The 21,485-nt window shown below is 37.3% G+C and overlaps 3 protein-coding genes and 1 long non-coding RNA gene across 5 annotated transcripts; 2 read left to right on the top strand and 2 right to left on the bottom strand.

Annotated features, from left to right (window-relative positions):
• Positions 1-631: 631 nt before the first annotated feature.
• LOC119079911 (uncharacterized protein CG7065-like) lies at positions 632-4,484 on the bottom strand. Its single transcript, XM_037188002.1, has 6 exons — positions 4,087-4,484; positions 3,804-4,026; positions 3,537-3,742; positions 3,224-3,473; positions 3,079-3,160; positions 632-3,016 (listed from the first exon to the last, which is right to left on the bottom strand). Exons 1-6 carry the CDS (start codon positions 4,177-4,179, stop codon positions 841-843), a joined length of 3,030 nt encoding a protein of 1,009 aa, XP_037043897.1. The 5' UTR covers positions 4,180-4,484; the 3' UTR covers positions 632-840.
• A 3,881-nt stretch (positions 4,485-8,365) lies between these two features.
• LOC119079914 lies at positions 8,366-8,789 on the bottom strand. The gene is made up of 2 exons (XR_005088253.1): positions 8,712-8,789; positions 8,366-8,659 (listed from the first exon to the last, which is right to left on the bottom strand). It is a non-coding gene; the product is annotated as an uncharacterized LOC119079914 (long non-coding RNA).
• An 812-nt stretch (positions 8,790-9,601) lies between these two features.
• On the top strand, positions 9,602-12,329 carry LOC119079913 (protein MTO1 homolog, mitochondrial). Its single transcript, XM_037188003.1, has 9 exons — positions 9,602-9,789; positions 9,856-9,995; positions 10,062-10,180; positions 10,248-10,757; positions 10,857-11,012; positions 11,066-11,201; positions 11,265-11,985; positions 12,045-12,105; positions 12,167-12,329. The coding sequence occupies exons 1-9, from the start codon at positions 9,719-9,721 to the stop codon at positions 12,263-12,265; spliced, it is 2,013 nt and encodes a 670-aa protein (XP_037043898.1). The 5' UTR covers positions 9,602-9,718; the 3' UTR covers positions 12,266-12,329.
• Positions 12,330-17,593: 5,264 nt separating this feature from the next.
• LOC119079910 lies at positions 17,594-20,572 on the top strand. 2 transcript variants are annotated; one of them, XM_037188001.1, is made up of 6 exons: positions 17,594-17,833; positions 18,936-19,081; positions 19,152-19,397; positions 19,464-19,625; positions 19,686-19,857; positions 19,921-20,047. In XM_037188001.1, the coding sequence occupies exons 1-6, from the start codon at positions 17,634-17,636 to the stop codon at positions 19,928-19,930; spliced, it is 936 nt and encodes a 311-aa protein (XP_037043896.1). In that variant the 5' UTR covers positions 17,594-17,633; the 3' UTR covers positions 19,931-20,047. The 2 variants fall into 2 exon arrangements, with proteins under 2 accessions (XP_037043896.1, XP_037043895.1); XM_037188000.1 differs by having other exon boundaries at positions 17,595-17,833; positions 19,916-20,572.
• Positions 20,573-21,485: the final 913 nt, after the last annotated feature.

Raw genomic sequence — 21,485 nt, 5'->3', positions numbered from 1 at the left:
TCAAGATCGCGTCTACACACGTCAACATAACTCAGAAGGAAGTTGATTTGTTGTTGTATTATATGCGGGAGTTAATGGGTTCACGAGGAAGAGTAACACAATTCTTAAGGTTAGAGGTAAACTTATATGAAACGTATATAAAGGTGAGCAGTCCACTTAAAATTGCATTACGAACGCACCTGATTCGCTATTGCACAAAATTACAATCACAATTCCATTCTGTGAGACATCTGACGAAAGTATTTCTAAAAGAATTTCAAATTCATTACCACGTATGGTATATACCCGATGGTCGAGGTAGTAAAAGAAAATTTAGTGATTTCGATTGCATGGGTATGAATGTACAATTCAACGATTCTTATTGTCTTTTAATGTCCATTTCTTAAGTGAATGGCTTTGAACATAATATTCTATCATCGAGTAATGGGTCAATGCATTAAGTAAATTGCCAGTGAATGACTTAATTCGATTTGATTCTATTCGAACTGAATGCAAGTGCAATTCATTCAAGTATAATCTTTGGTAAACAAACCACTTGAGAAAAACTTATTGTGTTGAGAGCATTTAACAATTTTATATTGAAACCGGAGGACAGAGTTTGGTGTAGATATAGCGGAAAAATTCTGTTCGTTTTGCGTAGCATGTTGGTTTTATTTTAACTTGAAATTAGTCACAATGTTGCTCAAATTATTCCATTAAGTTAAAGGTAAATAAGGCGTGTCTGGCGCGCTCGTAAAATTGAAAAATTTGGAAAATTTCCCCATCAATAGAAATTATAAAATGAATTCAATTCAATGTTCAATTATCACTAAGTACAGTGATGTAACAATGACTGTAAAACTAAAATTCAGCCGCCGTTTCCGATTTTAATTTCTTCAGTACCACCGTCTCTGATGATCCGAATTTAAAATTGAGGAATTTATCAATTTCCATTTGATTTCTCAATCGTTGCATACGTTCCGGTTCATGACGTTCTATCTCTCTAATGTTCGTAATCACTTCTTGCTTCTCCGTGTCGGACAAAATGTAAAAATTTTTCATCAACGTTGTTAGATTTGAATCACTCAGCGTGGTTGATGGAAACGCTTGAAAGGCTGATGATTTTTTTTTAAAGGCGTCATCAGTAGTTGGATCTGTCTTTAAGGAGATATTATTCATTCGAGTGTTAGGAATGGTGGAATCCACAATGATTGACGAATTTTTACTGACATCAGTTATTGGCTCAGTCTTTTTTGATGGTTCCACGTAATTACGTTGTCGGTGCGACCTACCGACCACTTTTCCCGTTTCCGATTTTACTCCGCGCTCAGCGTCGCATTCCTTACCATTTGCCAATGATTTATCGACCAATTTTCCCATTTCCGATTTCACTCTGCGCTCATCGTCGCATTCTTTAGCATTTGCCAATGATTCGTATTGGTCGACATATTGTGCAAGCTTTACTTTCGAAATATCTGATCTGCCCTGTTCATTCATAGCCACCAATATCTTCTCGGCAACTGCATACCGATCACGACTTTGGTTTTGTGCCGGTGATGCTGCAGAACAGTCGGTCGCATCGATTCGGTTGTTGGAATTTTGCGATGACGTGGTCCCGATACGTTTTCTTGCATTGGCTTCATCAATTAATACATCCATGTGTCGAATGGTTCTCTTAACTGCCGCTGTTTTATTCTCGTCTACTATACCCGCACTTAGCAGACCTTTTAGCTTCTCTCTCGTAGTTTCAAATAAAATACAGTGGTTCAGGTCATCGAGCATCTGATTGGAAAAGTTTACGCCGATCGTTTCCATTGCTATGGCTTCCGTCATCAATTCAATCATTTTCGGTCCCAGACTACCGAGATAATTTTCAAAAGCAGATAACAAGCTGAGAACTGAAATAATCGTAATCGGTTCTTCTTCGTCCATAGCCGGATCGCTTGAAGTCGGTCTGCAATCTTTAGATAATCCGGTTTCGGTTGGATGTTTGAAGCCTCTGTTGTAGCTCAACAAACAATCTGTTTGGTTTGTTCCTTTTCGATGTGGCCTGGATAGCACATATTCTCCATAGTCGATTGAAGTGGGGATACTATCTGTTGGACGGTTGAAGGCGCTGTTGTAGCTCATTGAATAATCTGCTCGACTTGCTCTTTTCAGATACGACCTAGGTAAAGCATATTCGCCATCGCTAAATCCCCATTCAATTGAGGCTGGGATTGTTTCTGGCGGACGATCGTAGTTGCAACCTCCGTTGTAGATCAATGAATAGTCTGCTCGGTTCGCATGTTCTTCGCTGTTGATTTTCCATTCGATTGAGGCTGGGAATCTGTAGTCTTTAGCAGTCACCGGTTCTATCGGATGATTGTAGCGTCTGTTGTAGCTCAATAAATAATCGGTTCGACTGGGTATTTCGTAACTCGGTCTGTATAAAGCAGATTCAGATCGTTCAGATGAAAGATTGAACTTTCTCTGCGACTCAAAATAGGCACAGGTTCTGATTTGATCATAATCTTCAAGCGATTGGCGATAGTTTTGCATGAGGGCTTGGTGTCGTTGTGGTGATCGGGATCTATCACGATTCTTACTTAGTTTAGAGTGTGGCTTCTTTTTACGATGCTCTGGTGGTGATCGTGATCTATCACGACTTTGACGTGGCAGTGCAAGGGTCTTACTATCCTTTTGACGATGTCCACGATGCCCAGGTGGTGATTGTGATCTTACACGATTCTGACCTGCATCTGCGTGCGAACATTTTCGATTCGGTGGTTTATCCACAATTCTCAGTGAAGAGTGTTTTTTGTCGATGTATTTACTTTCCTTCCGTCGACAGCTGCTAGATGAAGTCGAATTTGAAGTCTTTACATGGAAAGGGCTGTGATGCGTAGAAAGTTGAGGCGAACTTTTGCACGAACGAAACCTTTTATCAAATTCTTGTGTTCTTTCTGGTGAAATTGGTGACAAAGCCGATTTCTGACTTGGGAGCATTGACGTACTCGGCCGTATCAAAACTTTATTATGAGCTCCTAATGGACTCCTAGTGGAAACAAAGATTTTTTTTGCATAATCTGAAAGTTTTTCAAATGACACTCGACCTACATCTCAAATTCACTGGAAGTTGAAATTGACTCTAGCCCAAAAATGGAAGTTGTTTCGTCAAACTCGGAGACTGGAGATAATCCTAGAAAAAAGAAGGATCGAAGAATAAGATGTGTGGATGTTATTTGATCTTTATAGCACTAACCATTGGTTTGATTTATATCCATGAACTCGGTGAAAGTTCGTCCCATTTTCTCATCGATGTGTTTACTATTCAAAACACTCTCGTAGCATACTGCCTGACTGACGGAAAATTCGTCACTTTGAATAGTCTTTATTGATAGCCGTCCATAACGGTTTTCGATATTTTGGCAGATTTTTTCCAAGAAATTATATTTTTGCTCTCGTTTTTCCATTGCCGAAATCTTCTTAAAAGCAGTCGGGAAATGTTTTTCCTTAAAATTGAAAGAAATTTGTTTGAACTCAGCTTGTTTTCCCATTACAATAACATACCATACCAAATAGTTCAGCCGGTGCACGTACGATGTTAAATGATGGATAATCACTTGGAGATCGAATCTTCCTTCGCACAAGACACAATGGAAAATCGGCTCGAACGTGTCTCCAAAGGACACCTCAATAATGTATTCCATACCGATCATCACTTGATCAGTAATTTTGTCTAGCCGTTCCTGTAACTCGGATGACGCTTCTACAGTGGAACCTATTATAGACAGGCTGTAATGATTTTGTTCTTCTAGAAATATTATAGGAATTTCGTTTACCATTGAGTTGGTTTGACGATGGACCTTTCTCGTCGATAGTGCCAAGTTTTAGCTTGTGTTTCTTACTTCCAGCATGACTAATCAGTTTCAAAACGTCCATATTGTTCGTTGAACACAATAGGCAACAGAATCGTTTCGAATCGTTAGCCTCAATAACGGCAAACATGTTGTTCAGCTTTCCGTTAGCGTCTTTGATTTTCAGTGACAACAATCTGTTGACGTTCTGTAAATGGAATTTAGTCGATTTTCTACCAGAAATGTTAGAATTTCTGTAAATATGAACCTTTTGCTGATGTTCGCCGTACAAAACGTTCGAATTATCACGATTTCGGATCACATCGTTAATGGTGAGATCGTTTGACACGCGTTGGGCCATAATTTTCGATTGATTTTACTTAATTTTAATCTAATTACTATTTTGCCGTAATGTCAATAAATATCTTTTTACAATTGAAAACACTACTTCTGAGTTTAATAATTATCCTTTGACTAGGTAGTACGGCGTTGATCACTAGAATTAACGGTAGTTATAATCTACCTTGTTTACATGAGTACAATTAATATGAGTTGTTTCTTGTAGTAGTATGTCTAACTGTACAGTCACAATCGAACTAAATAGACAAGAAGGCACCTGTAAGTTTCACGTTGCAAACGTAGCTAGTCTACTACGACAGTTTTTTTTAAATTGTTATTGGGAAACGCTGTTTTGTACAATTCTATTTTTAGTACATTTTGTCGTAAAATTATAGACCTGGAGCCTGTGGTATATTGAGTCCCTCATATGGTCCTGGCATTCTCTTGGATGCTAAAAGGTGCCCATGAATACGAGCGACAAAAAATGTTCTACGATTTTCCTGAAAATGCATATTGGGGCATGCCAGACAAAAGGGAAATCGGAAAATAGCCACTTTTTGTCGTGATAAGCCCTTGATCTGAAAACGATGTCATTCGATGCCCACGGACCCCAATGAGCAGAAAAACCATCGCCAGACAAAATTCAGTGTGAACTGTCAGCCGTCAGACAAAATGAAAAGTCCAAAATTGTCAGTTTTGGTCGTGTCATTGGGTCCGATTGACACCAATTTTAGGTCGCGGGCTTATGATGACAAAAAGCGACCAATTTCGAGTTCTCTTTTTGTCTGGTGGCTCACAGTTGTCATTTTTTTTTGTCTGGCGATGTTTTTTTCATTAATTGGGATGTGTGTCATACATTTGACGCCAATGGCATATCACGACCAAAACTGACAATTTTGGACTTTTCATTTTGTCTGGCGGGCTGACACATCGATTTTTGTCTGACGATGGTTTTTCTGCTCATTGGGGTCCGTGGGCATCGAATGACACCAATTTCAAAGTAATATGCATTTTCCAGGAAAGTCGTATTTTGTTGCTCGTATTCATGGGCACCTTTTACCATCCAAGAGAATTCCAGAACCATATGAGGGACTCAAAAATAATCTTCAGGTCAAAATACCACAGTCTTCAGGTCTATTACTAATGGCAGCGCTCTATTTTTCGTGAACCAACTTCAATCAATATCAAAGTTATTTCACCTGCAAATAGGATAAGGGTACAGTATACCACATCATGGTAGCGTTTACGCCAGCGATCAACGGAATTCAACTCGTCACATTGAGGATATGGTTCAGGATTTGGAGGATAATGGGTGACCAACATTTGGGAATATGTTAGACGAAGCAGAAATTCTCGTCGATTCTTACTTGTAAATTGGAAGAATTAATTTTTTGAGAGTCGTCAATTTTTCTTTCATCTCTCTTGTTTTTGTTATAAGGTTAACAAAAGCAAGGTCCAAGTAATATATATTATGCATCTGTTGCCAAGATTGGTATTTTGACGTGTAGGACATTATTGCCCCAGCCGAAGGCGTGGGTCATAATGCCTACACGTCAAAATAACAGTCTGGCAATAGGTGCATATCATATTTTATCTGTCGAGAACAGATATATCGAGATAAACAAAAACTCCCTAGAGGGATAAGCTCGAGATTATCGTTCTAGACAGATAAAAAATTTTACGCAACGAAATTTATTTTATCTCCTGCAAGCTGATATTTCATACATTACGCGTTTCTGCATATAAACACAAACACATACATAACCACAGCCTATACGATTGGATAATTCACACATAACCCACCTAGGGTAAATTTACTTTCCATCTACATATTTGAAAAAAAACAAGGCATCAGAACAGTCGGAGCGTTTGCTGCGACTTAGCCCCGTACGACCCGTAATCCTATTTCGTCCGTAACCATAATACGTCCGTAGCCGTAATACGCCCGGAACCCTAATACGTCTACAACCCTCTAATGCGTCTGTTACCAAAATGCAAGTCAAGTTGGGCATGGTCAAATTTACTGAAAGTGTTCATTTTTAAAATTGCGCATAGCGCAATTACGAAAGCCCGTACGAAGTACCTCTCAAATAAAACCAACAATTTACGACATTATTTTAGAAACCCAAAATTGTTTGCTAACTTTCTATTGGGTATTCAATTATCTCTCAAATGAAACAAAATTTAGCAAAATCGGATGAGATTTACTCGATTTATGTGCAAAAAACACTTAAGGCCGAGTAGCGGCCTTAGTCCAAGGGCCCAAATTTGAAACTTTTTTCGACACGTTCTTTTCGGTATTCAGTTACCTTCCATAAAAAACTAAATCTAGCAAAATCGGATGAGATTTACTCGATTTATGTGCAAAAAACACTTAGGGCCGAGTAGCGGCCTTAGTCCAAGGGCCCAAATTTGAAACTTTTTTCGACACGTTATTTTCGGTATTCAGTTACCTTCCATAAAAAACTAAATCTAGCAAAATCGGATGAGATTTACTCGATTTATGTGCAAAAAACACTTAGGGCCGAGTAGCGGCCTTAGTCCAAGGGCCCAAATTTGAAACTTTTTTCGACACGTTCTTTTCGGTATTCAGTTACCTTCCATAAAAAACTAAATCTAGCAAAATCGGATGAGATTTACTCGATTTATGTGCAAAAAACACTTAGGGCCGAGTAACGACCTTTGAGCCCTCCCAACAAGCTCGCGTTGCATCTTACCCAAAAACAATGTTTAGCAACTTTGTTCTACTCGTCAATACCTTTCATTTGCTAGAGGGGTCACGGACGGACGGACGGACGGACGGACGGACGGACGGACGGACATTTTTTTTATTGCGGATTCGTCATCTATGAACACAACCAAATGCTTTGCCCTTACTGTCTGCTTCCAATTCGACGTGTTACAAACGGCATATTAATCTTATAAGCCCCCAGTACTTCGTACGGGGCTAATAATCGCCGAACGGCGGAAGCGAACACGGGACCAGCAGCATATCAACCAAACATGCTGACCACTACGCCAACAAATCACATACCGCGATGCAATTGGTGTCGGTAGTGGTTCGTTAGTCACTTCTACATCGATCAAATAATCAGAGTAGTCGGAATGATATGATTTGAACGAAATGTTGAGGTGGATAGTATATGTGTGTGAGTAAGTAAATAAAGGATTCTCTGTATGATGTTTTTTTTTTGTTGTGAATGCGTTTTAAAACAACATGCTTAATTAATTAATTTTAAATATAAATTTTTGTGGTTATTTCGCTAATGTATGAAATATCAGCTTGCAGCTCGCTGTCGCTCGAGGATCCTACTCCATATGAAATAAAGTACTATTTCAAATATGTAGATGGAAAGTAAATTTACCCTAGGTGGGTTATGTGTGAATTATCCAATCGTATAGGCTGTGGTTATGTATGTGTTTGTGTTTATATGCAGAAACGCGTAATGTATGAAATATCAGCTTGCAGGAGATAAAACATTGTTCTACCTTGGTGTATATTTCTCGAATCACTTCTTATGTACAATTGTATATACACTCGCTGACGCTCGTTATATACAATTGTACATACGAGGTTATTCTCGAAATATACACCAAGGTAGAAAATGTACTATTATTCACTAAAATTTAAGGAATCAAATTCAAATTGAACCATTTTCACCGAAATTCAGGCCGTAAGTGTGCCTAAAATTTGAATTTTAAGTGAACGATTCGATGAAAAAGTGAACCAAAAAATACATTTCAATACTTCCTTGTATGAAAATGACGCAGGGTTAGAAAGACCTATGAAAGTAGATAAGTAGGTATGGCCAGTTGGTATGGCCAGTCCATACAAGTCGGAGCACATACGGATTTGCATGGCGCCACCTCAAACGAACTCATTTCTAGTGGAAATTTGCACTAGAAATGAGTTCGTTTGAGGTGGCGCCATGCAAATCCGTATGTGCTCCGGCTAGAACAAATTTGAACGTTTGGACATACCTATCCATTTACTTCCATTGAGAAAGACCTCCGCACTTTCCATTTTGAATTTTGACCGCACTTACGGTGTGAATTAACTCTGATCGATCAAAAAAGGGCTGTGGAAAATGGTTATTACAGAAATTTCCTAGTATTTCTATTCCTTTGAGGTATCTTGACGAAAATCGGCCTCATCTAACGTAAAACCACGTCAGTACAACGTAAAACCTAGTAATACTCAAAAATACTTTTCGCATTTGAAAATGGTATAATTTATCATTTACGAACAGCAACATTTACGGACGGATGAAGATACACACACATTCTCCGTAACCGATGCTATTTAATTCACATGATCCGGTCCATAGACCTCGGCCTGAATTTGTACTGCAATATATTCTGCAAGTATCTGCACCCTTGGTGCGGTCGTACAATTGCTGGTTATCTATCCCACATTTCAGTCCTGTCCATCTCGGTGATTGAGCTTCTACTGACGACATAATTAGAGCCAAAGAGAACATGAACACAATTTGTAATTTCATCTGAAATTTCCCTCAATAAGTTGAATGAAAGTGAAAAACTGATAGAGAATACCTTAACGTTGGGATCGTGGATTACTTTTGGAAACGCTTAACTTCAACTGAACACACATGACAATGTGTACTGCTGAATTTATAGCAAGTTTACCTATCATCAGTTAAACAACTTAAATTCAACAAGTTTCCACATCTTTGATAATCGCAATTTTGTTACTGAATGGCATTGGTGGACTGGTAAAACAAGTTCCTCTTTACTCAGTACTAACAATAGCTTCTTTGTACATTGTCAATCCATTAATACATTGTGCAACGTTTACCTTATCAATGTTCACCCCACTCAGTTATTATAATTCCTCCCATATGAGTCGTAAACGACGAAATATGTGGTTCTGTTTGTGACTTCATGACTAACAAAGTTTAAACGGTTTAAACCAAAATATCTCGAAATCCATTGATCTTTTCTGAGAGTATGTTTGATTCATTTGAAAGCGGTTCACTAGTATGAAGGTTGCTCTAAGAAAAGTTCTACTGATTCCGAGCTATTTCAAGATCCGATTTCGTTCATCACGAGACAGGTCATGGAATAAGCCATATGTGTCTTGAGTCACGGCCTAAAAATTTGTGTTTACCGAAAAAAAAGAGTTGCCAATCGAGTGGTTTGCCCCTCGGTGTTTACATAACTTCGCAGAAAGTTTTTTTTTTTAAATTAGAAGTCGTTACCAAAATCAAGAATGAACATACATATCTGAGGCACGTTATAGATTAAGTAGACCATCAACGACAAAGTAAAAAATGAGAGAAGCGACTGGTTCACAACATTTTATCTAAATGCAATGCAAAAAGGTCCAAACGAATTAAAAACATTCCAATCCCAGTCGAAAAGTTACGGTATGTAATGTTTTTGGTGGGCTTGAAGCTTTTTTAGTACATCATCTGTCAGATCTGACAGGTCGCTTCACACATACAGACACAAGATCTAACATCAGCATGGTCAACAGCGATATCAATAACAAGAAAATAACGTAAACACCAAGGATTTTTAAGGAGTTTAACTTAAAAAAAATGAATTCCATGATGCTGCGAATCTTTACAACTGTAAATAAATCTCGTCTTCAAAAGATAAGAAATTTAAGGTTTGAAGTCATCGCACTTATTCAGTGTATAAAGCTTTCCGATTGACTGAAATCTCTATTCCATAGCTCCACATCTTCAACCGATTTTCCCGGTGTGTATGATTGTATTGTAATTGGTGGTGGTCATGCTGGAACGGAAGCGTGTGCAGCTTCGGCTCGAATGGGTGCTAGAACTCTATTGGTAACACATAAATTTGATACCATAGGTTAGTGGTGATGCAAGTGCAGTGAAACAATATAGACAATTACACCTTCGGGACTGTTCTATTCAGGTGAAATGTCTTGTAATCCTTCGTTCGGTGGTATCGGTAAAGGACATCTCATGCGAGAGGTGGATGCTCTCGATGGCGTAACAGCTAGATGCTGTGATATCTCAGGTGTTCAATACAAAGTAAGGCTCAGTCTACTTACGCGCCGTTTCTTCTGTTAAAGTAATTCAATGTTTTGAAATTCGAAAGGTGTTGAACAGACGACGTGGTCCGGCTGTGTGGGGTCCTAGAGCCCAAATTGACCGTCAACTGTACAAGAAAGCAGTCCAAAAAGAATTAACTTCCATGACCAATTTGGACATTTGTTATTCATCCGTTGAAGATTTAATTGTCAGCGATGCAACGGCAGATGAATCAAATCGAGGTACAATTAAGTCATGCCGAGGAGTCATTCTACCGGACGGCAAGAAAATATTTTCGAAAACAGTTGTCATTACCACTGGCACATTTCTGAGAGGACAAATAAATATTGGTGCAACAGTACGGCCAGCTGGTCGTATAGGAGATGCACCTGCTATTGGACTTGCTCAAACATTAGAATCACTACAGTTTCGCTTGGCTAGACTGAAAACTGGAACACCTCCTCGCATCAAAGCTTCGTCGATCAATTACACACAATTAGAAGCCCAACTGGGAGACAATCCTCCGGTGCCGTTTTCTTTTATGAATGACAGAGTTTGGTTGAATACCGAAGATCAGGTAAGATCTCTAGGTGTACAAACCGTTTCAGAACCAGTAGCACTAAAAACGAAACTTTTCTGCATCAGATTTTCTAATTCAATTTCTAATTTCGAATAGCTTTGTTGCTACTTAACATACACCACTGATGCAATAAACAAGATCGTCAAAGACAATTTACATGTAAATCGCCATGTAACTGAAGAAATCACTGGTCCACGATACTGTCCCTCTATCGAATCAAAAGTTCTCCGTTTCGGAGAAAAATCACATCAGGTAAGTGAAACGGTTCCGTCCAGTGCAGACTCAATGAATTAATGAATCCGTAGATTTGGCTGGAACCAGAAGGCTTTAACAGTGATCTCATTTACCCAAACGGTTTATCGTGCACGTTACCTGAAGAGCTTCAAATTGAGCTAGTTCGAACTATTCCAGGATTGGAAAAGGCTGACGTTGCTCGACCAGGTATTGAATTTAGTTAAACAAAATTGAATTCTGATCGTCTAAATGCAATGTTTCTTCCAATAGGCTATGGTGTTGAGTATGACTTCGTAGACCCGCGAGAATTATTTTCAACTTTAGAAACCAAACGTGTTAGTGGTCTTTTTCTGGCCGGACAAATAAATGGGACTACTGGATATGAAGAAGCGGCTAGTCAAGGTGTAATTGCCGGTGCAAACGCTGCGGCAAAGGTACAAAACAAGAACCCTTTGATCGTCAGTCGAACAGATGGATACGTGGGCGTCTTAATCGACGATTTGACGATCCACGGCACTACGGAACCGTATCGAATGTTTACCAGCAGGGCTGAATTTCGACTGACTCTACGACCAGATAACGCTGATATTCGTTTAACAGAATTGGGCCACAAAATCGGTTTGGTGTCAGACGAGCGATATCGTAGAATGGTCGAAATGAAAGAGAACCTCGAACAGGGAATATCGTTGTTGAAATCAATTTGCAAACCAGCCAATCACTGGAGAGATTCATTGAAAATAAAAACTGGAGGCAGTAACTTTACCAAATCAGCATTTGAAATGATGTCGATTGGTACGGCTGAAATAGAAGCAGAACACATAGCTGATTTATATCCGGAGGAACTGGACTGGGTGAAACATAATAGCACTCTCTGTAGGCGGTTAAAGATTGAATCACTTTATGAAATGGCTATTGTTGGCCAAGCTAAAGAAGTCGAAGAAGTGAGACGTGACGAGAAAATGATAATTCCTTCGACAATAGATTATTTTTCGTAAGTTAACCAGATTATGGCAAATGAAGCAGCATCGTTTGATTGTCTTTGTTTTGCAGAAAATCCATCAGCTTATCAAAAGAGGAACGGGAGAAGTTGATAATGATTCAACCACAAACTGTAAGTTGAACAGACGGAATTTAATCATCTGGATGCTTTACTCAATTAAGTCATATTTCAGATTGCTGCAGCTAGTCGGATACAAGGGGTAACACCGTCAACAGTACTGAGACTTTTGAGATTTGTAAAGAAATCAACTCAAGTCGCTGATTATGTTTAATTAAGTCTAAAACATCTGTTAACATAGTGAAAACTTGTGCTAAATACAGACTCACAACAAGGTTTTCAGTTGTAGATTCGACTTTTTTTTGGATGATAAGGCCATTCAAAAAACTTACGGTTGAGCGAACTTGTACAAAGGAAATGTAATACCGACATGTGGCGGTGGTGCACAGGTAGTATTCGATGATGTTGAATGCTTGAAGCAACGATCACCGGAAGCACCCGTTCGCAAACGATCCAGCCAGGGATTGTGAAACAGAAACAGTGACTATTTAAAGTTTACATTGAAATTGATAGATGAAAATAAAAGCGCATACGGAGGAAGAGCCACCTTTTGATGTTGTATCACAACTGCAGAATTTTCGTGAATTACACATTGCATCCTCAATCGTATTCCCTGGGCAATATAAACTCAATTAAGGAAAGTGTCTATCCAATTGTCGATTTTATGTTGCGGATCTCCTCAAATAAACTGATTAATTTAGAAAAATTTGAAAATCGATGAGTGGCCTCGGACAGATTTTCTTTTTATTTTACCGAACAGGACTTTGCTGAAATTGTTAAAATAGCTGGAACATGTATTTACACTAAAGTGTCGCTTTGATTTTAAATTATGGGGAACTATGTGACGATGAAACTCGAAAAGTGAAATTAAGCTGACAATTTTCAACTTTAGACGTATTTCTTCCGCTATTTTGAGCGTTAACCGTCGTGATACAAAAACTGTATTTATTTCATAAAAAAAACACCTAATTTCGAAAAAGTGAGACCAAATTTTCACTACAAGTAGTGTAATGATAGGATTAATCATAGAGCTGCTTGTGCGTCACTGTTGTTGCATTAACCGAACGTGTACATATCGTGAAATTTTGTTTTTCCTTGCAGAAGTAAATTAAATGTGAAACAGCTAACGCCGACCCGTACGAAACACCTATTCGTATCAAAAGCCTTTAATGTGAAACTCTTCATTTCTCTTACTTCATTTTCTTCTCTGCTGAAAAACTATTCTCCCTTTAAAATCACTTACATTATCCACTCTTTGCCTTGTTATCATATACAACTAAATTGCCGGAGGCAATATAGACAGCCCCGTACGAAGACAAATTTCATAAATTCCTATTTAAACAGCTATATACCGCTATATTTAACTATATTTCACTATAAATAAACATTTCACAGATAAATATATGCTATTATATAGCTCTATATGCCTGTATATAGCTGAATATAGCTGTATATAGGTATATATAGATGTCCGTATATGGAATCCCTGAAACCCCACACACATAACAAATTATTTCCATGTTAACAGAAACTCTCTAAGTATCATTTTTCCCAAGATATTTCTATTTTACTAAAATCCAATATGGCCGCCGGCAGCCATTTTGTTAGGAGACCGGAAATAGTACCGACGCTTTACATTCGTTAATACCTTTCAAACAAAAAAAAATTCATGAAATTCGGTCAAAATTTACTCGAGATATTGTCAAAATACACCACGTTCACTGTACTTCCGAGTAGCCAGATAAGAGCTCACTCCAAGAGACCTAGCTCACGCTCCGGAGAACATAATTTCATAAATTTTTTTTTCCCTGATTGGTACGGTCAATACCTATCTAATAAAGCTAAAACAGACGAAATATGTTCAAATGTGGCCGACCTACAAGCAAAAACTGCTTGCCGCCCTGTGCCTGTTCCACACCAAGGGGTCTAACTCACGAGTCGGTCATCCGATTTCCATAAACTTTTTTTTTGTCGATCGGTATTGTAAATACCTTTTATTTGACGTATCACTTACAAGTTTAACGTTTAAATGTCCGGAGATATCTTCGAAAAACCGTAAAGCACTTATTGGGCCACAGCTCGGGAGGGGTCGATCCAAAATCACTCATCTTCGAACTTAGCCTGTCTTTTGACATTACCAAACGGGAAAAAAAAGAATTTTCAAAATCGGATGCGTTTTACTCAAGTTATCGTGCAGACAGACGGACAGACGGACAGACGGACATTTTTTTTTTCGCGGATTTGGCATCTCTAGACAACCACAATAGGTTTCCCCTTACTCAGGGAGTCCAATTCGACGTGTTACAAACGTATGCGTAAACCCATAAGACCCCAGTACTTCGTACGGGTCTAAAAATCATTGTCGAAATCAAGTAATTTACTAAATGTTCAAATAATTATTCGTGACGTGAGTTTATGTTTTCATGTCTTGGTCTGGCAGATTTATGTACCTAAACGTAGCCAATTTTTCTTCATTTTTTGGCAGTGTGTCTAAACTGAACGCTCGGAGCCTCTTAATGAAAATACAGAGCATTTGTGATATTGTGTGTTGTCCTACGTCAAAAATGTCTATATAAAGGGCCATAGGACAACTAGGACAAGTCTTCATTAGTGACCTTAAAAACTGTTTAACTGTTATGAACGATATTTTTTTAGCTGAAAGCAAAAATAACTAATTCACAACACTGCTACATCATTTTGGTATTACCGTTCAAAAACATCACCAGTATAATTATCGAATCTACTACCTATTCTGCTTAGCTTCATTAAGAATTTTGCCGGTGCCGAAGCACCCAACGAGAAGTCAGTTATCAATTAAGTTTATTTATTCAGCTTTGGAAATTATTGATTTTACTAATATTTTTAACGAATATGATGACAGTATCAATACAGGAAAATTCAAAAAATTCGCCTGCGGTGCAACGTTCTCTTTAAACCCATTTAAATTGTTCCTGATTGTTCCATAATTCTTGCTCATGATGTACTACAAAATGAGAATTGTCTCACTTTAACGCGTGTGTCAGTCGTTCAACACTAGACGAATGGATGAATACAATGTGAGTATGTATTGTGGAAGGAAGCAGAACAATTAAAAGTGCAAATAAGAAAATCTTCAAAATTTAAAATGAGTTACGTTTACTACGCAACTGAAGTAAGAAAGAGAATGAAACAAAAACTCATGTATTTATTTTGAATCCAATTTTTCTGCAGAACAAAAAACCAGTCTGGTCGGTATTAGGATCTCCGACATCCTTACTTGAAACCTAAAATGGACCATGAATAATTCCATAATATTTTTGCAATCTCATACAACGTTACTGCTCGGACACTTTTACATTTTAGTTATACTTAAACATTATTCTGCTAATCTGCATACAGATCACAATTTTTATCTCTGTTTAAAGTAGTTTTCTTACCATTCGGCTATAACTATCTAAATTCACCGTGTCTCAATTCACTTATTGTTAATCCATCAAATACATCCATCAACGAAACGATATTTTTATTAAAATTTGTTTGATAAACCTCATATCTTCCACATTTATACATTTTTAAGGACATTATAATTTATTACCAAGATCAAATAAAATGTAATGTGCATATAATATGGGTGTGTTCATGTTTATATGCAGCGGTCGTTGCCATTTCTTGTAAACGGAAACTGTGTCAGCTTCAAACCGATTTCTATGTTAATTTAATGGTATTTCTTGTTATACTTGAATACCAAAAATATTTACCACGGACAATTATGCTTGTTCCATAATAAAGTCATTCCAAAAAGCAATTAAAATGTCACCAGGCTCTATTTTCCGGAAATTAATATTTGTTCGGAATTTTTCGAGTTGCCTTTCATTTTTCGTAATCTCGTGTCTAAGATACTTTGCAACAAAGTTGATAGCAATTCAAAAAATGTGCGGAAAAAAACTAGCAAAAACAAGCCCTGCTACACAGAAAACTTAAATCAATTCATCGTAACGACTGACTTTCTGTAAGCGGTAAGCTCGGTTAGGAATATCGTCAAGGTCTTCTAAATTGTCTTCCAATTGCACAGAACTGAGGTTAATATACCAACATAATACAAGACATGTCTGAACGTTTCAGCTTTCATTTTTTGATTAAATTGAAAAATTATTTCATATCAAAGTGTTATGGTTGTTTGGTGAACATGAATACTAATCGCATTGATTGTTTATGCTTCCGTATTTATTCATCGTTCACTGCCCATCAAAAACTAAAAACCACGGTATCATCGCTTCGATTAATATTGTAAACAATACGTCACGAGCTTTTGAAGTTTACGGTATAAGATTATATGGCTGGAAAGGAAAGCTCATCAATAATGCGTATACATATATTATACACACAAACAAATCTAATGTTTATGTGTTCAAAGTAATAAAATTATTAAATCTGTAAAGCCATTCACGCAACCTGAACTTGATTAGTGAACAAAAACGGAATCGCCAATATGCCGGTATATGATTCAAAAAATGAAAAAAAAAAATCTTACCTAACATAGTCAATAGTAATGGACTAGAAAAATCGAAACAAATCCAGCAGCTCTTGTGTATTGAATCAAAATTAATTGCAATTTAACTGGCTATACGCAACATGAGTTCGGTTGCGTTACGACCTAGCGTACAACTTTATTATTTTATACATTTTATTTAATAATAAATTAATTATTGAATTTCAAGTTTAACATTGGCGCAGGTGAAAAAATCTATTTGGGGGTTCGACCTTTGGTTGGAGACAGTGCCTGGCCTGGCTCAAAAAAAAACCCTTCGGGGTTGTGTGAAGAAATTTTTCAAAAAGCCCTTCGTTGCCCTTAATGGCGTGAACGGCCCATTAGGCCAGTAAGGCACTGGTTGGAGTCTAAAGCTTTTCGATTTTCATTTACGAAGAGTTGAAAATTCAGCTCATTTTTTTCAAACTTTTTTTTTACGAGTTTGATTCGAACCGACCGTTCCAGAGACCCTGAGCCGGTGTTAAAGTCATCATCAGTGGTAACGAGTCTCACATTTAATCTGAAGTAAGTGAAGTGTTAACAGGATATATATCAATAGCACGAATGACTACAGACATACCTCTATGATATCACAACGTTATCTGCTCTTAAGATTTATTCAATTCCTAATAGCTAATGTTAATTAACCTTAATTATATATTGGCTTCATATTTACCTAATTCATTATTACAAATTTATGGACTCAAATGTCTGTAACGTACAATTATTAACAGATCATTAACGATGACTGATGCTTGATGCTCAACATCAAAAAATTAAATTAATTTGCTACTCTCTTATGAGTGCTAATTTTTTAGATCAACATCTGGATTAGATATCGTTTGTGCAGTAAAGTAGAAATGAAAAAAAGAATGGTCTTACGCCGTCAATGTAAAAATGTTATATTCACAAAAATGTTTCATTTTGCTGGAAATTTGGAAAACATATATATAAAGTTACGCGAATGTTGTTATACGAATGTGTTAACTTATACTCACACTTAATGGTTTGATTTTTATAAAAACCCATAAAAACGAGACCAACAAATTCAGACAACTTTTAGCATTCCGATAGAATGGTCGAATCGATTAAAGAATTTTTTTGGTTTTTCAAAGTTTTCATTTTATTCGGCATACTAACGCGAAACTATGCCGCCAGATATCGTCCAATTTACAGTTTTATCGTCGGGCAATCGCACATCTTTCCGCAATTGAGTGAAGAAATTCGAAATCAAACCGAATATTCAAATAAAATTTATTTTAATTATTACAACAAGTGAGTGTTTAAGTGCCGTTCATAGTAAGAAAATATTGACTGAAAGTGAAGGTTTCCATGGATGGTCTTTTTTGCAATCTATTTGCAAATCGATGATTCGATTAGACATCCTAGACAATAAGATATGTGAAACACAGCCAATTTGCTTTAATCTTATTTGTCTTAGTCATATAAATCATAATATTTTGATATAAATTTACCGCTATGTACAGTCTAGGTCCCAGACAGTGATATAACATTTTATATAAAAAGCTTTGTTCGAAAGTTAATAGCGAAAACATCACGTTTGTGCATACAGTTCACTGTTATCCTCAAACAAAGCGGATTTTTGTTAAAGATGGCACAGTAAATATTTAAAATTACAAAAAAAATAATTTTCAAAACTTGATCGTAAACGGATTTCATTTTTTTCAATCAAAAAAGCTTACTCGTCGAGGAGTAGTGAAATAAGTAATGAATGACAAACGGAGCTTTATGAGGGAGCTTTTTCCATTTTTTGTTCTTAATGGCTCATTCCTAAGACGAGGGCTGTTTTCACCTACCAGGGTACCATACTGTATGAGTGGGTGCAACGAAGAAGTAGACTGTGATCTCATTCATATTTATTTGTTGTGGGATTGGATAGGCAAGAGAAATTTTTTCTAATGAATTCGTACCTGATGAAATTACATAGAATAGTTCACGGTTATTTGTTATTGATCAAAGGGCTCTTGGAGAGCAAAGGAGAGCAAAGGGGAGCAAAGGAGAGCTCGCAGTATTTAATGAATATTAGCGAACACTTCAGAAACGGCTACTAATTTTCTATCGACAGCATTGACAAAAACAGGCGATAAACTACATTCCGTAATGAAAAGTCCGTTAAAAGGAATGAAGTAATAGATTTCGTATTATTTTGTAGTTTAACCATTTCTAACAGTTGAAAGTTTGGTAACTTTGAGGTTTTCACGTGGAATTATCTTCTTTTTTTTGGTAATTTTTGAATATTTTCAAACCAACCAACGCTAACGCAAATTTTATTGTTGCCTTCTTTGTGCCATCTTTTTCTTTCCCAAATTAGTGTAATCTTTATCATTAATAACAAAGAATGTTTTTATCTTCAAAGTACGGGTGAACTAATATACCATACGACCATTCGTAAACTGGAAAATTTTGCATCAACGGAATGCGATCCAAAAGGAAAATTCGCTATCGTCGTTCCTGGCTGGCAAGAAAGTTGCGACGAACCGTGGGTGCAAGAATTGATCTCAAGTAAAATAGTACTGTTCAATAGCATTGAATGGGCGCTAAGTTGTTGTTCTACTCATATTTTCATTTTTAGAACTAAATCATTATCGAGGTGGATGCATAATGTGCATGAACTTTAGCACCTATGCAAATGATCGATACGTGCGATTGGTGCGATCTTTTGACGCGATAGCACATGTGTTGCATATCCATTTACTAGAGCTGGAACGAATCGGTTTTGATATGACAGAGGGATACTTGTTTGGTTTTAGCTTTGGAGGTCGTTTAGTTTGCGAAGCAGCCCGACGGCTTGGAATTCGTGTAATAAAAGATATAGACGGTCTGTATGCCAGATAACAGAGGATAATTCAATGACAATATTTGAAATTATTTTTCGAAAAAAAAGTCTGTGACATGGCTGGACCTCCTTTCGACATAAGGGGACCCACCGATTTCACATTATCAGCACAGAACGTCCAGTGCATACATACAAATAGTGGAGATAAAGGTACTCGCCACTTTACATGCCACCAAAATTGGAGACTCGGAAACTGTGGATTTTCACAAGGTGTAGTAGTAGACAATTCCAAATTAAGTCGAATAAATTCAACGAAATTCAACGAAATAGATGCTGCCCTTCCTGCTCCATTGGGCTCACACGGTCTTTGTCCATACATGTATGTGAATGCATTTGAGAACGATTTCTATGCCGTAGAGAAACCAGCGGCATGCCAGTCAAATCATCCTGCTAGAAATTGGCCTACAAACTTTAAAATGGGATACTTAGAAGACAGAAAACGGTAAGAAAGTTGAACCGATGCTAATACGCTGAATGTAAAAGATCGTTTTATATTTCAGTGAAGTTTTGGGTGAGTTATTTGCGCATACAAGTGCGGACTATCCATTCAATGTGGCCAAAACTGAAAACATCAGCTTTTACGTTAAATATGATGATGGTTCTGACGATTTCCTTTACGATGAATTCTCAATTAAAACGTCTACGATTAGAATTACGTAATTTAGGTTTGTATATACTAAGAAAATATGGAAACAGTCTTCTGTTATCGATACCGGCCACAAAAATAATTGAAGATCTCTGGTCGGTGATCTCCTATGTAAAATAGAAATTAATCGAGTAAGATAGATTTTGAATTTTGTATATATTAAGCGAAAGAAGTAACCGATACGACTGTATTGAGATGCACTTACAGTGTCTAAAATCGATAATACGTGAATTAATGGCAACAGAAGTATGAAAACTCTTATTGGCCTGACACTTTTCAGACTATTACCAGACTAAAGGTTCTTGTCATGAGTTGGTCAGTTGAATGTCAGCTTATAATAACAGTTTGTCTTTTCGCTACTAATGAAATTTGTAGACCGGAAAAGGGATGAACTTTTGGCGATAAGTAGGTTCATCTCTCGACTTTTCGCGACTATACTTTGAAACCCCAGTTATTCAATTTTAGAATTGCTAATAAAGTTTTGTCCAGATTTATTTTCCCTTTGCTTTTAATTTTTAAATGTTCTGTCTGCGGGACGGACACTGCACCCTGGCCTCCATTAAGCATTTTAGACTTGAAATCTAGAGTACATCTACGCACAGATCAAAATTGGAGCAAGATGACGTAGTGGTGTGTGTTGCTGGCTTATCAGCATTAACCAATAGCACAGTATTTCAAGCTTATTACGATACTGTGTCAATTATTAAATGACCAATAGCTATAACTTAATTACAAAGGTTGTTCTCATCGAGCCCGGGATCACTGGTTTATGGGTCCACATTCTACCGATTCACCTACCGGATTCCTAAGATTATTTGAGGTTTTTTTTGTTCTTAGTCGCTTTTCCTGTATATGTAATTCAGAACTGGAAACCAATCCAACTTCAGTGAAAGTGAAAGAAGTAATTTTGTCTCTTACTCGAATTTGTATCCATTTTTAGCCCCGTACGAAGTACAAAGGGGCTTATAGGATTACGATGCCGTGTGTAATTGATGGAATTCGAAGCAGACGGTAAGGGCAAAGTGTTTGCCTATGTTCATAGATGACGAATCCGCAATAAAAATCTTGTCTGTCCGTCTGTCCGTCACGTCGATATCTTGAGTAAATCAAATCCGATTTCAAAAATTTTTTTTCCCCTGAAAAATAGTCGAAATAGTGAGGCTAAGTTCGAAGATGATATTCGGGTCGGCCCTTCGTGAGTTAGGGCCACCTAAGTGGTTTAAGGTCTTTTGGTGATATTTATGGCAAAACAAACGATGGAAATGTAAATGACATGGCAAATGATAGGTATTGTCAATACCAATCCAGGAAAAAAAAAGTTTTTTTTTAAATCGGGTGAGTGGACCGTGAGTTAGGGCCTTAGAAGTGAAATGCTACTAGGGCCCTATGTGTATTTTTGTTTGATTTGGAAGGTAATCGAAGGC

This window comes from Bradysia coprophila, unplaced genomic scaffold, assembly GCF_014529535.1.
Source record: "Bradysia coprophila strain Holo2 unplaced genomic scaffold, BU_Bcop_v1 contig_350, whole genome shotgun sequence".
Lineage (NCBI taxonomy): Eukaryota > Metazoa > Arthropoda > Insecta > Diptera > Sciaridae > Bradysia > Bradysia coprophila.
This window is presented reverse-complemented; position numbering and strand designations above follow the sequence as displayed.